Below are 13,085 nucleotides of genomic sequence, written 5' to 3'. Positions count from 1 at the left end.
TGCAGCATCGACTGAGGTGCATTATGGGTCCGGTGGTTATTCCAAAAACACACACAAAAAAAGGAGGTGGGGGGCGGGTAGTGTGAACTGCATGCACAGCCATTTTAGTGGAGGAGGGGAGGAGCTTCAGGAAAGCTGCTCATTGCTTGTTGAACATAAATAAATAAATAAATAAATAAATAAATTAAATTAAATAAAAAGACCAAAAGAGGTTAATGATATTTAAAGGAGTGGGTTGGGATTGGAACTTTTACACAATATTATGATAAATTTATATTTTAAATGGCTGTCTTATAGTAACTTTAAAAACAAGTGGTCTTTCCTCATTTATTAATAAACAATTTGAGTAGTTGAATTGCAATTCAAAACAGAAAATACTAACATCAACTGGTTTCATGTTATTTCTTCTCTTTTTAAATAAAAATAAGGTTAAACATGTTTTTAAATGGTCAGTAACCATTATGCCTCTTTGGGTTCAATGAAAGGTGCTGGCTCTACACGGTACACACAGAAGAGAAGCAGTGGGAGGCAGTGACACACCGTGAATACGACGAGGAAGAGGACCAGAGGGCGTTAAAAAACAAAAGTGAGGGAAACCAAGAGCAGAAAAGGAAACTATAGGAAGGGAAAATAAATAACTCAACAGAAGGTAGAACAGATGAGTGCGAGGAGGCCATGCTGCGTAGGCTTTATTTGCGTCTTGCTTTACTTGGTTGGAGGCGTTGCGGCGGCTGTGACTGCTGTGGGGCATCGCCCGTCGCTATGGCAGCGCCTCCGCCGCTTCCAGTGCCGCCGTCCTGGCGGTGTTGCTGCAGCGCTGCGCTTTTGCCGGAGCGCGAAGCGCCGTGCGAGCGCGAGTGCTGGCCGTGTCCGTGGCTGTGGCTCTGGCCCTCGGACAGGGAAGGCTTCGTTGTGCCGGGGCTACTGTGAGATTTCTCGATAGTGGGCACCTGCATGTCTAAAACAACCAGATTCACCAGATTACCAAATAAAAATCTATCTCTTATTTTAGCGACCTGAGGCTGTTACCTTTCGTGTAGCATTGGCGGTGGCTCGTAAGCTACTGCAGCTAGGGTTAAGGTTACCAGGATTCTCATTAAATTAGGGTTGTTTTTTTGTTTTTTTTTAAAAAGAGGGGATTATTCAAAGCCTTCCACTGCCATGATGCCCTCTGTGTTAGAAGGAAGATAGAGGGAAGCTAAGGCTAGGCCTCGGAGCTAGGTGGCAACCAAGAAAACGGACAACGAGGAAAGCAAAAAGCACGAAGCTGAAGCTACGGTGGGTGAACAAAAATGGGCAGAGAAAAGTACTGGTAAATATGTAGCGAGAGAAGCACTGAGATAGACGTTTAACAAAGCACAGTAGTGACAGGAAGAGGGAGTTTGAAGAATAAAGACCACTAAAGGAATGAATACAAAAAAAGGAGCGAGGATGATAAGAGTTGAGCGGGAAAAAGGCAAGTCAAATGTGTCCTACCCTTCGCTGGATCTGGAAAAACACCGTGGCTTCGACTCTTGATGACGGACGACTTCGGGGAATCCTGGTTGTCCTGGTGAGAGGAGCCGGTGGTTTTGGGGGAGGAGTGCTGCGACGGCGGTTTGGAGGAGCCGTGGCGGCCCTGGCTCGAGTGGGAGCGCCGGTGGTGGTCGCCCTCGCTCTGCTCCTTCAGTGGTAGCCACCGCGGCGTGTTGTCCAGCTGGGTCGTGTTGGACAGATCGATAAGGACCTGGGAACATTTAAACAGCAGGTTAATCAACACGTGCACAAAAAGGCGCTGGGACACTGTTGAGCCTAAACCAATATTGTCAGAGAGGTTTACCTCGCCTAAGAAATCATTAGAAGAGCACTTGTCGTAGTCCCACACGCTCACCTCCAGCGTCTTCTTCCTCAGCTGGAACACACACACACACACACACACACACACACACACAGAGTCAGAGAGCTGTATATTTACACACTATTGAACATCATAGAAACTGATGTTGGCCAAGTGAACCATAAAACTGTAAGATAAACCACAGCAGTCTGAGCAGCTGAGGATGCTTCATAAGAGACGACTGAGGTTCACACGTTATTGTGTCAGGTGCAATGAGTTCAAAATATGATCCAGTATGGTGTCATTAAATCCTGATGGCATTTTCATCAGCTCCACTAAAACTACTGGCCTCATTACAAGTCAGCGTGCCAACACTTTTTCACTTTTAAGAATGAAACTGAGCCATTTTGTGTTTGTTCTCGCTCCAATTTGTTGAGTATTTCCCGTCGAGTTATAAAAAGTACTGAATACTACAAATGATTTTAAATATATCTCCAAATAAAAACATGTAAAGCATAATGTTGCACAATCGTCAATGAACGTTCCTCAGAATTAGAATCAGTTTAACTGCCAGTTGTGTCATCGTTGAAGGAATGCCTGTGGGTGATTTTGCTTGGAATTTGGTGTTTTGGTGTAGTAACAGTGAGTACACACTGAGAACGCTAGAGTGGAATCTGTGTGGGTATGGAAGAGTATCTATTTCTGAGATTAAAGTGAAGAATTCTGAGATTAAAGTCAGAATTCTGATATTAAAGTCAGAATTCTGAGAAAAAGAAGTTGTAATTCTGATATTAAAGTCAGAATTCTGATTAAAGAAAAAAATCAGAATTCTGAGATTAAAGAAAAATCGAATTCTGAGATTAAAATCAAGAATTCTGACTTTAATCTCAGAATTCATGCCATTTTTTGTTTTTTTTCTGTCTTTCAATTTTTTTATTTATTTTTTTACATGTGGCCCTAATACTCCTCCGTAGCGTCGGAACTTGTAAAAAGCATGTACTGTATACCTTTAAGAAGCAGCTGCACCTGTAATCTGTGAACACACACACATATAGTACCTGTTCCAGATGGATGTTCTTATAGATGACAGTCTGGTTCCACTCGGGGTTGAGACTCTTGCCCGCGTGCTTGGACCTCCTCTTGTTCTCAGCACTGAGGGGAACACAACCGTAAACACCGGTCACAGACATGCGAGTGTCGCGCATGTTCGTGGGCCGCCGTAACGCAGAGGGCGAGGGCAGAGTGGGGGGGGAGGGGGGATGAATGTGATGCACATTTTTGGGACGGTAACAATGTAGGGGCCTGCGTGCATGGACAGCAGGGTACGATGTCACACTGGGCTGCAAAAAAGTCCATTTTAACGTCTCTCACGTCGTAAGTCTCACCAAAAATGTGGACGTCCTAAAACAAGTGAAAATGTACGCCAGTAGTGGATTGTTGAATGTCCAGTGTTTATAATGTAGTAACATCCAATGGTGAAATTACAGATTGTGACTTTGTTTGTGCCAATTTTCATTTAAAAGCAATTAGAAACTTTTATTTAAGGGTAGCATATATTCAATTTCTGCCCATAACGCCCATTAAATCTTACACACTGGACCTAAAGACAAGGATCTGATTTCACTGACTATTATTTTTCACTAGTTTTGAGGAAAATCACAGTGGACTCAGTGGAATTTGACAAATAACTTGTTGATATGGATGTTTTTTGCAGTGTTTGCAGGGTTTGGTTTTAGTTTATTCAGGAGTTAGTCCGATAGAGACGAGCACAAATCCACCATGTACTGGGAAAATAATGGGATGAATGGGAGTGAGTATGTGCTGAACGTGGGGCAGGGAATTAAATAAAATAAAATAAAAAATAAAAAATACAATACAACGTCGGGGCACGATATAGGACATCACTGGGTAGGACAAGTTTTCAACACAAAACAGGGACAAACTAAAAGGATGTCACGTCCAACGTTGAGGTTTAAAACTGAACAGAACACACGTCTTAACAGGAAAACGAAAAAGTATTAATTAGAAGAAGGTTTGTATATTATTTTGTGGTTAGTTGTTAATATTTAGGGATTTTTCTGTTTCAAAAATGCATTGCAAAGACACTAAAGGTGAGTCACAGTCATTATGTTAATGTGGGAACAGGGGGGGAGGGGGGGTGCAATAGGTTCACACTGAGGGGGGACTTTGTGGGGGCAGAGCTAAATGACTTTTATCAGACGCTTCTTATCACTAGTTACAAAAACGAGCTTTAACCAAACCAAATCAAGACAACCAAATTTCAACCAAAACAGAACCAAAGTGCCAAAGTGGGCAAGTCACATACCTGGCATTCTGGACAACCATGACCTGACTGAGGGGGGTCCAGCATGCATTAAATATAAAGAACAAAATACAGAAACAATGGTCAGAGGGAGGGTGGGGGTCAGAAAGTGTCTGTGGACTGTGAGTGCATGTGTGTGTGGGAAGGGGGGGAGGGGTGGGGGGGATTGCAAACTGCTGTAGTTTTAGGTTGAGAGTTCGATAAAGTGATCGTGTGTTTAGGCGGGAAAAAAAAAACGGGGGCAAGTACAGGGAGGTGTGGTGTCCTGCGGTGGGTTGAACTTGTGCTTCAGTGTGTTTGTTGTTGTCTTTGTTCATATTTGTAGTCTCATCTTCATTATATTGTTTAAAGGATGCAGTGCAGTTTCTTACCAGGCATCTAGGGGACGATGACGCCAGGTAAACAGAACCAGCAGATGCATCGCACATGCAAGTCTTTGATTGTATAATTGTATCACGTAAATATTTTGTTCAAGCATTAGTCCTAACTTACATGCGGCCTCCAAAAGCATAATTCCTGCATTGACACATACATTAACTATCACTGTTTTAGGCTTCTGTGAATTCAATCAGTATTTGTGGAGTTGGTGCTCCACGTACTTACTGTATACACACGTAGCATATACAGCATGTGCGCACATGCCCTTAAATGGGCATGTATTCCATAACCTGGAGGCCACAGGTTGTCGGTCTTCTTGTAACCTCAGCATCGAAGCATTAACTGAAGTAGGGCTGCATGATTCTGGAAGAAATTGCTGGACTTGTGACGTCATAACCAGGGAAAATGCGCAACGGCGTCAGAGTGCCGTCACAGGAAGAAGCACGAGAAGCCAGCCGAACAATGCCGAACTGTAGATCACTTAAAAAGACTCAACAATCCTGAAAACGTGTGTTAATCTCCGACATTTTTGCAAGGAAAGGTCTAAAATCTCATCATTTAACAGTGAGAAACTCCGAGAGGAAAATATGACCCTTTATTTGCGATGCAGCGCATGAAATAAAATGCAGAAGAATCGTTATCATTTAGAAATGAGATCACGTGGAGTCTTTTTTATGCGATTTAACATGCAGCCCTAAACTGAACCCTCGACTGTCATGTTTTTCGTGTGTGTGTGTGTGTAATTGAAGGCCTGACAGTCATTTATTATACTGCTTGTATCTGAAATCATCACAGGAAATAAAAAAAAAAGAATAAAAAAAGAATCTCTCTCGAGGGACCTCATACAGCAAAGAAGGTGGGAGTGTCAATTACATTAAAGCGCAATCACAGTGAGACGGCAGCTCTGGATGTATGAGGGAGCCTGGGTTGAATTTCAAGTAAATATGAGAACTATCGATTTCAACTGCACTCTCACCTACAGTGGAAAGACCCATCAACGAACCAGCAACTACACTAAAAACTCTGTATTGTTTACATATCGTTTATGTCACGTAGCAGCAATTAAGGACGATGATTTAAGGAGAATGAACCTGATAAGCAGTGTAAACAGAAGACTCTGTGGAACTTATACATAAGGAAAAAGCCACGTACTGCACATTGAAAGATGTCACGGTGAGCCAAAATCGATTGTAAATCGATTTTAAAATGAATGGAAATTAGGTTCTCCCCCCCCACCCCACCCCGCTTAACAAAGTGGCTGTCTGCATAGCCTGGATGTCAAAAAGAAGGCAAACAAAATGATATAAATGTCACATTATGCACGTACATCCACCTATTCAAGCTGATCACCTGTTCTAACTTTGTATCATTGATTGATCCCCAAACTCATCTTCCTGTTCCTGTCCTGAGCTATTTGAGTTGTGCCAACACCCTTGACTCACCCCCTCCCTGGCAGGAGATACACTTTAACAAATGGGTCAGAGTAGCCGTTGTTGTCCCGCGGGGCGAGATTTCTGGCCTGAAGGACGTGAACGATCAGGTTTCCAAGTTGCTTGTCATAGTGGATTTGAAGCTGTGCAAAGAGAGACAGTGAATGGAAGGGAAATTTAGGTGTGAGAGGATTTTACGATGAGTAAATTAGCACTTTTTGGACTTGAGTATTTGTCATTCACCTGTATCTCTCCAGAGATGGGGTGGGATGGAGTCTTTGTTCCCTCTGCAGTCTGGAAAATAAATCAAAAACAACATGTTTAGCTCCTGCCAATGAAAATCTGTAGGTGTACGTTTACTGGTGGGTGCTCACACTGTACACTGTGTACTTTCTGTGTTGTTACTATAGTTAATGCTGTGCTTGAGGCTAAAGTGCTAAAGTTAAACTCTTAGAAATGAGTAGGTGTCATATCAAATTGTGCCCACTATTTTGCAAATCGAATCTTTATTGCAATATTAGGCATATTTTTGCACATTTTCCCCCAACGTTTCAACACAAGAAAACACAACTCAAAAGAAAAGTGCGATCCACAATCTGAATGATTTAAACCTGAATGTCAAATTAAGCACCACCACAACGAGAAATCTCAACTCAACATCCCCCCTCACGGACTCGCCTTGCTGCTGTGGCGTTTCTTGCTGACGGACGGTGATCCGGGCTGAGCGGGACTGGAGGTGGCGGAGGTGGTTACCTGACCTGAGGAGGAGGTGGACGTGGGAGCCTGCTGCTGTGACACTTTCTGCAGCTCCGCCGCCAGCTGCTTAGGATCAACGCCGGGAGACCTGGGCGGTCTGTCACCTATAAGGTGTACAAGCAATATCATCACAATCCTACATACGACACTGATCCAGGAATAGCTTCTCCACCCTTTTTGATTGTGCACGTTTGACATAATATTCCTGCGAGGGGATTGAAAGCAGACCGTGTAGAAATGAAAAGCTGAGTTATAAAACAAACGCTGTAACTTACTTTTGCTGTGGTCCTGGTAATCCAGCTGCTGGGAACCCTCAGACTCGGCAAGCATGTTGAGATCCCTGAATAAAACAAAGAAATATAACATGTCATACACAGTTCTTTCAATAACGAACCACATGGCATGAAAGCAAAACAAACTGGGGACTTTGGGGAATCGGGAACAGTGTAACGTTGTATTTTCAATATTTAATATGTGTTATTACATGTCAATAATAAAATGAGAGAGCGCAATCAATGAATTTGCTTGAAAAACTGAGGAAGACAATAAAAAAACAACATGTAAGATAAGGTTTAATAGAATATAAAGGTTATACTCACAGTCGGACACACAATTCCGCTTCATTACACGGCTGTCCAACAAGCCCCTGCACTTCTTCATACGTTTTCCCTGTCAGCAGAACACCATTCCACTCCAGGACTTGCATTCCTATACACACATTTAAATAAAGATATAGAAAACAGAAGAGAGAGAGATAGTGGAGAGAGATCCTCAAACAAATACAGGGACAATTCATTTCATTCTAACAAAAACAGAAATTCATGAGCAGCCAGTTCATGGTCGAAACATCCAACCTCTGATTTGCAGCGAGTAATCTTGTGGGAGAAAACAAGCACTCACCCCACATGTGCATCTGACTGCGAGCCAAAACTAGAGAGATAAATGCTGGTGACAGCCCAAACAGCGGCCGTGTGACAAAGCCACTCATGGAGCCACTCGGGCACAAACACAGTCAAGATGAACCCAGAAAATGGCTTCCTCTTATTTTGAGTCATAAACATTTCACACATGATGCATTACTGGCCCGGAAAGAAAGCAGAGAGAGTGCTTTCTCCTGATTTTTTTTGTGTATTTAACTCCACACAGCACAGCAAACCCAAGCCAAAACACACACCCCTGCACACGGGCAGGACTTACACAGGTTGAAACAGCTCATCAAGAGGGTCTTGGGTTTGTGGCGGTACTCTCTCGCTGCATGAATGAGTGACAGGAAAGCTGCAGCTGTAGGTTCACCTCAGTGTTACTCATCAAATCAGTACAAGAACACATTCCGACACTCCTTTGGCCGTTGAATCAGACAGCATTTCTCCATATTCACACCACACACACACACACACACAGAGAGAGCGATGCCACGTTCCCACTGGCGGAAAGAAAGTACTTTTGCAGCCTTTCTGCTGAGTGTAGATGACAGAGTTATGGGTGTTATCATCATGCCGGAGTTGTCCTCGCGGCCAACGACACCACAGATGCATCCCGACTCTGGGACCAGAGTGGTATTCGTCGGTTTCAGCCTATAGCAGAGACCGCTCTGTGCTTCAGGCTGAACAGTGATGGATGAGGAACGCTATTATGGAGCAGGAGCGGCACAGTGCGACGCTGAGGAGAGCTAAACAGATAGATGGTAATGATTTAGATGTTTTATGACGAGAAGAGCACATTAATAGGGACTTTTTTTTTTCCATTAAAAACAACCGTTCCAGTTAAAAAGAGGCTCTATTTACGTATTTAACCTCTATTTTACACGAACATGTGCATCTGTCGTGATTTTGTAACAATTACAGTGCTTAACAAATGCCCACAGCTGCCCTAAATTAACAGCATTAGTTTAAAAATCATTTTTATGGTTCTGTAATGGTTAACACACCGGTACGTAGAAGCTCTACAACTGAGATTATATTTTATTAATAATATTAATAATAATAATAATAATAATAATAATAATGATAATAATAATAATAAATATAATTATGCTTGTTATGCATGAATTTTCTAATTTACTGTTTTACAAAAAAATAAAAAAAATAGTAAAACACATTATTACTTATGGATTAAGATGTCGTATTATACTTATTTATAATTATTTACTTGCATTCTGACTCAAATTTGGGTATAAAAAAGGTGAATTCAGTTTGTTATTTGCCTTATAAATTAGTTTTAAACAAGTTTATGAAAGACTTCTCATGTTTATGACAGGTGGTCTAATACATTTGTTAAGAACTGTACATAATAAATCATTTGTTTTAGTCATGCAAATTATATTAAATTAATTTTCCATCTTCAACTTTTCATTTGCAGGATTTCCCTTCAACTAATCCAGAATGTGCTGATAAAAATGTGGAGAGACAAACAGAGAAATAAAAGGAGAAAGTAACATCGTGACAGGTTCGAGAGCGAGAGAGAGGAAAGGAAACAGAAGCAGACACAGACAAGAACAGAATGTGTCACCCACACTCACACACACATCCACAAGGCACAGACAGATGGATCACACACACACACACACACACACACACACACGATCTAGGCCCCTACTCAGCAGAATCTCCTTATCGCAGCATCCACAGATCAACAGTGTGGCAGCTTCAAAAAGGCCCGGGCCACAGCTTTACCAATAGTCCGACAGCTTCAACGCGTCTCACCACAGAGATTAGACAGATGGACTGGGAAGGTGAAAGGGTTAACTGCTCCCAGAGTCCCTCACGTGAAATCAATAACACCTCATGAAGTGTGTTCCTGTTAATACACCACACACTAATTTATCGTCAGGTGGTGTTAGAGAGAGGGAGGTACAGTATATAAAAGTGCCATATGTTTGCATCGTGACTTACAGTATCTAACTGCGACTGCTGCAGTCACCAACACAATGAGAGGCAATCAGACCTTGAGAGGTCTCTTATGAAGGTCTCTTTCCCTCACCGAAATGGCATTCTGTATAATGGAGGTTTACTAGATAGACATACAGTAGCTACACACGTAAATCACATGTCTAAATATCTTAAATTAATTTGTTTCTTGTCGATATTTATGTGAGGAGGTCGCTATTGCTCACTTTTCATACAATAACTTGTGGGTTAGCTTAGCTAAACACACGACCCCTATTTATACAAATATAACCATTTATATATCAAGTACACCCACACACATGCAGTTCTTTGTAGACAATATGTATAAGATGTCGGCAATATTATCCTAATTTCCCTAAAGCAACTTTAAAATGAGTAAATCGCTTGTTAGCTTAGCTTTGGGTAAAACCCTCGTCATTATCGTGTTTCTCTCACTGATACCTGCACTAAGATATACAAATAGTATATATACACACATTCATATGCAGTAATTTGTAGTCAATAAGTATTAGAGGAGGGCAAATCTATCCTCATTTCCCTAAAGAAACCTCAAAACTAGTAAATAGCCATTTAGCTCAGCTTTGAGCAAACCCCCCTTTGTCAGTACTCTGTTGTTTCTCTCAATGGAAATGCACTAATTCAAGTGTATACACACATATATAAACACATAACTTTGTAGTCAGTATGTATAAGATGACGACAATATTATTCTCATTTCCCCAAAGTAACTTAGTAAGTAGCTTGTTAGCTTAGCTTTGAAAATAACCCTACTGTGTTTCTCTCACAACGTGTGAACAAGATGTCTAAATATTTTATATTATAATTTTAGGTAATATATACCTGCATTATGTATTCAATTTGTTGACAGTATTTATAAGAGGATAATATCATTTCCCTAACTTGAACCCAACAGCTAACAGCTCATTATCTTAGCTTACACAAAACTGGAGACAGGAGAAAATAGTTAGCTATCAGCATCTTACAATAATCACTTTTGCTTCAGGCTACTAGAGTTAAATGTTCACTCACTTTCATTTTTGTGTAAAAAAAACAAAACAAGATATAAGGTGATAAACTCTGTGCCAACAGACAGGTGAACTTTGGACAGTACAGGTAAGCTGGTTCCCTCTTCGCTAAGCTAAGCTAATTGGCAGCTTCCTGTTTACTTTTTAAATACCACACGATGAAACCAGCTGAAGAAATACATGAAATACTGATTTGTGATTCCGTCAACCTTTAGTGTTGCAAACATTTTGCACAAAGGAGATTTGAATGTGGCTAACATACCTTCAAGAATCTTTCCTGTTTGTTCTGCAGCTCCACCAGGTAGGACTTTGGCAACATATGCTCCAATGGCTCCGTTACTGCCGGGGACCTCTTTCCCTCCGACCACACGGATTCCCAGACCATTTCCTATTCATGTTAAAAACTGACTGGTGAGTGCCAAAGTATAATTCTGTGACATCCAAAAATATGTCATCAAACAAAGACGCATCTAAATGGACATATTTGGACAACATTGAATCGAGATGGGAATCAGTCTCGTATTAAATCTGCCATTGTAGTTATTTTGAAATAAAAAAAAATTGCAATTACCTAATACAACAATTAAAAACCTGTGTAATAGATTAATCATTTGGAGAATTATTTCACACAACTATAAGATTGATTTCATTATGATGCAAAAAACACAGCATAAGTCATGCTATGGGTAGAAGGGGCAAGTGAATGAAATTTGGAGTGGTCAAGGTACTAAAGGCACATGTTTAAAGTGTTTAAATTGTCATTTAGTATTGATTTGAATGCATTGCAGACGTTGATAGTTGACAGTAGTAAACGTTCTCTTGAAAGAGAAATGAACATTTCTGTACGTTGGTTGTTGGTCAATTTAAAAAAAAAAAACTCAAAACAAATGCTCTCAGTTTCACTAGCCTACATTTTTGAATTTATAAATAACTACTATCCTCCACGGGTCACACATTAACCTTCATCTACACAGAATAAAAGCCTTACTTATGTTGCAAGAACAAAAGGATTAAGACAAAAATGTTCAGTACAAGACCCCATATAAACAAGTGCTTCCTTTGTGGGCTGTTTGTTAATTGCGTTAGATAATCCTGAGTGTGAAGGATACGCCATTTTGAGCACAGCAATGACTGATGAGCATGGAGAAGAGCCAAATCAAATGGGAAGCCAGCAAATGAAATGTCTGCCTGCTTTGAGCCTGGAGGATTGGTGTGATGGAACGTAATGGCAGGGGAAGTGACTTGCCAGTTTGTTGAGGTTTGGCCTGAATTTCAAGTAAATAACATCCACGATTCATCCTAGTCATACCTTGTGAACCCAATGATATACTGGGACCTATTTAAACATGTGCATTTTATTGCCTTTATCGCGTTTAAATGATTTAAAATCTGCTTTAAGATTGTACATATTCAAACGTATTGAATGAAGTTAGTAATCAATGGCGCTGATGCAATCTAATTAATGCATCACAGTCAACAGCACATTGAATTTTACAGCATGCACATTTCCCCCCCGATAGACCGATAAGCATGTTGATGTTGTCATTATAGAATGAAATGTAGCAAACAGTGGTACTTTACCTGAGACACTGCGGTCTTTGGGATCCCTCTGCAGTTTGACCCTGAGGTGAGGGAAGGGGTAGTGTGGGACTTTTCCCTGTGGTCCATACACAACGGTGAGATGTCATGTAAATGGGAAATAGTTTGCAAGATAAACATATTCTCTGTTTGCAGGTGCATGCACTTCTTTACTGCTTGAATGTTGGTAAACAGTACAAGTGAGAGCATTTCTACGTGTGTGCGTACAGTATGTTTATGTTTTCTCTCCGTTTCACCTGTCTCTTGTCTTGTCCGTTCTCCACGCGTCCATTCCTTGGTTTGTCGAACCAGTCCGTCTCTTCTCGTCTAAGGTGGTAGGCTTCAGGCAAAAAAAGAAACATAAAAACAAGCACTTCTTCAGAACCAATATCAGAACCGAGACTTCTTCATCCTACTGGAGAGGATGAGTTTTGATTAAAAGGTGTTTACATGCCACATGTTTTATTATGTCTCTAATAATTGACTGTAAACATTTCAGAAGTATTGTAAATTCTGCTGAAATTATGTAATGAAATATTAGTATGGCATTTATAATAGCATAACCTATATGTGTGGAAATGTATGTGAAGGTAAATGCTGGGTATATTTCTCATTCTTTTCCATCTTGTTCAGAAGACAAATGCAGTTCTTTCTTTCCAAATATTTGTCAAGTAGATTTAAGTTTTTAGAAATACACATTTAAAACCTCCCCAACATTTACTGTACTTATAATTTTATAGGCTACTGTGTTTAACTTGGTGGTGCAGGTTAGTATGTTAGCTGATGGGTGACTTAAGGACTGAATTAATACTCTACCATGGGTTGCATCATCTCTGTTCAAAGCCATCAGGGAATCACTTAGGGCTGGAATCA

At 40.8% G+C, this 13,085-nt stretch overlaps 1 protein-coding gene across 7 annotated transcripts in view; it reads right to left on the bottom strand.

Annotated features, from left to right (window-relative positions):
* pcloa (piccolo presynaptic cytomatrix protein a) overlaps positions 1 to 13,085 on the bottom strand; it is a 58,638-nt gene that overhangs the window by 8,281 nt on the left and 37,272 nt on the right. For 2 of the 7 annotated variants that reach the window (XM_058626017.1, XM_058626013.1), the window contains exons 8-21: positions 13,029 to 13,076; positions 12,470 to 12,552; positions 12,216 to 12,291; positions 10,897 to 11,022; positions 7,303 to 7,411; positions 6,979 to 7,043; positions 6,626 to 6,807; positions 6,191 to 6,241; positions 5,960 to 6,090; positions 4,143 to 4,169; positions 2,875 to 2,968; positions 1,820 to 1,891; positions 1,477 to 1,726; positions 710 to 958 (exon numbers count right to left, since the gene is read on the bottom strand). In XM_058626017.1, the coding sequence (XP_058482000.1) occupies positions 710 to 958; positions 1,477 to 1,726; positions 1,820 to 1,891; positions 2,875 to 2,968; positions 4,143 to 4,169; positions 5,960 to 6,090; positions 6,191 to 6,241; positions 6,626 to 6,807; positions 6,979 to 7,043; positions 7,303 to 7,411; positions 10,897 to 11,022; positions 12,216 to 12,291; positions 12,470 to 12,552; positions 13,029 to 13,076 (1,563 nt within the window). The remainder of the gene's footprint in view (positions 1 to 709; positions 959 to 1,476; positions 1,727 to 1,819; positions 1,892 to 2,874; positions 2,969 to 4,142; positions 4,170 to 5,959; positions 6,091 to 6,190; positions 6,242 to 6,625; positions 6,808 to 6,978; positions 7,044 to 7,302; positions 7,412 to 10,896; positions 11,023 to 12,215; positions 12,292 to 12,469; positions 12,553 to 13,028; positions 13,077 to 13,085) is intronic. The other 5 variants (XM_058626016.1, XM_058626018.1, XM_058626014.1 and 2 more) reach the window with 4 other exon arrangements.

The sequence above is a fragment of the Solea solea genome, chromosome 3, assembly GCF_958295425.1.
Source record: "Solea solea chromosome 3, fSolSol10.1, whole genome shotgun sequence".
NCBI classification, from domain to species: domain Eukaryota; kingdom Metazoa; phylum Chordata; class Actinopteri; order Pleuronectiformes; family Soleidae; genus Solea; species Solea solea.
The sequence above is the reverse complement of the archived record's forward strand: the minus strand, read 5'-3'. Positions and strand labels throughout refer to the sequence as shown.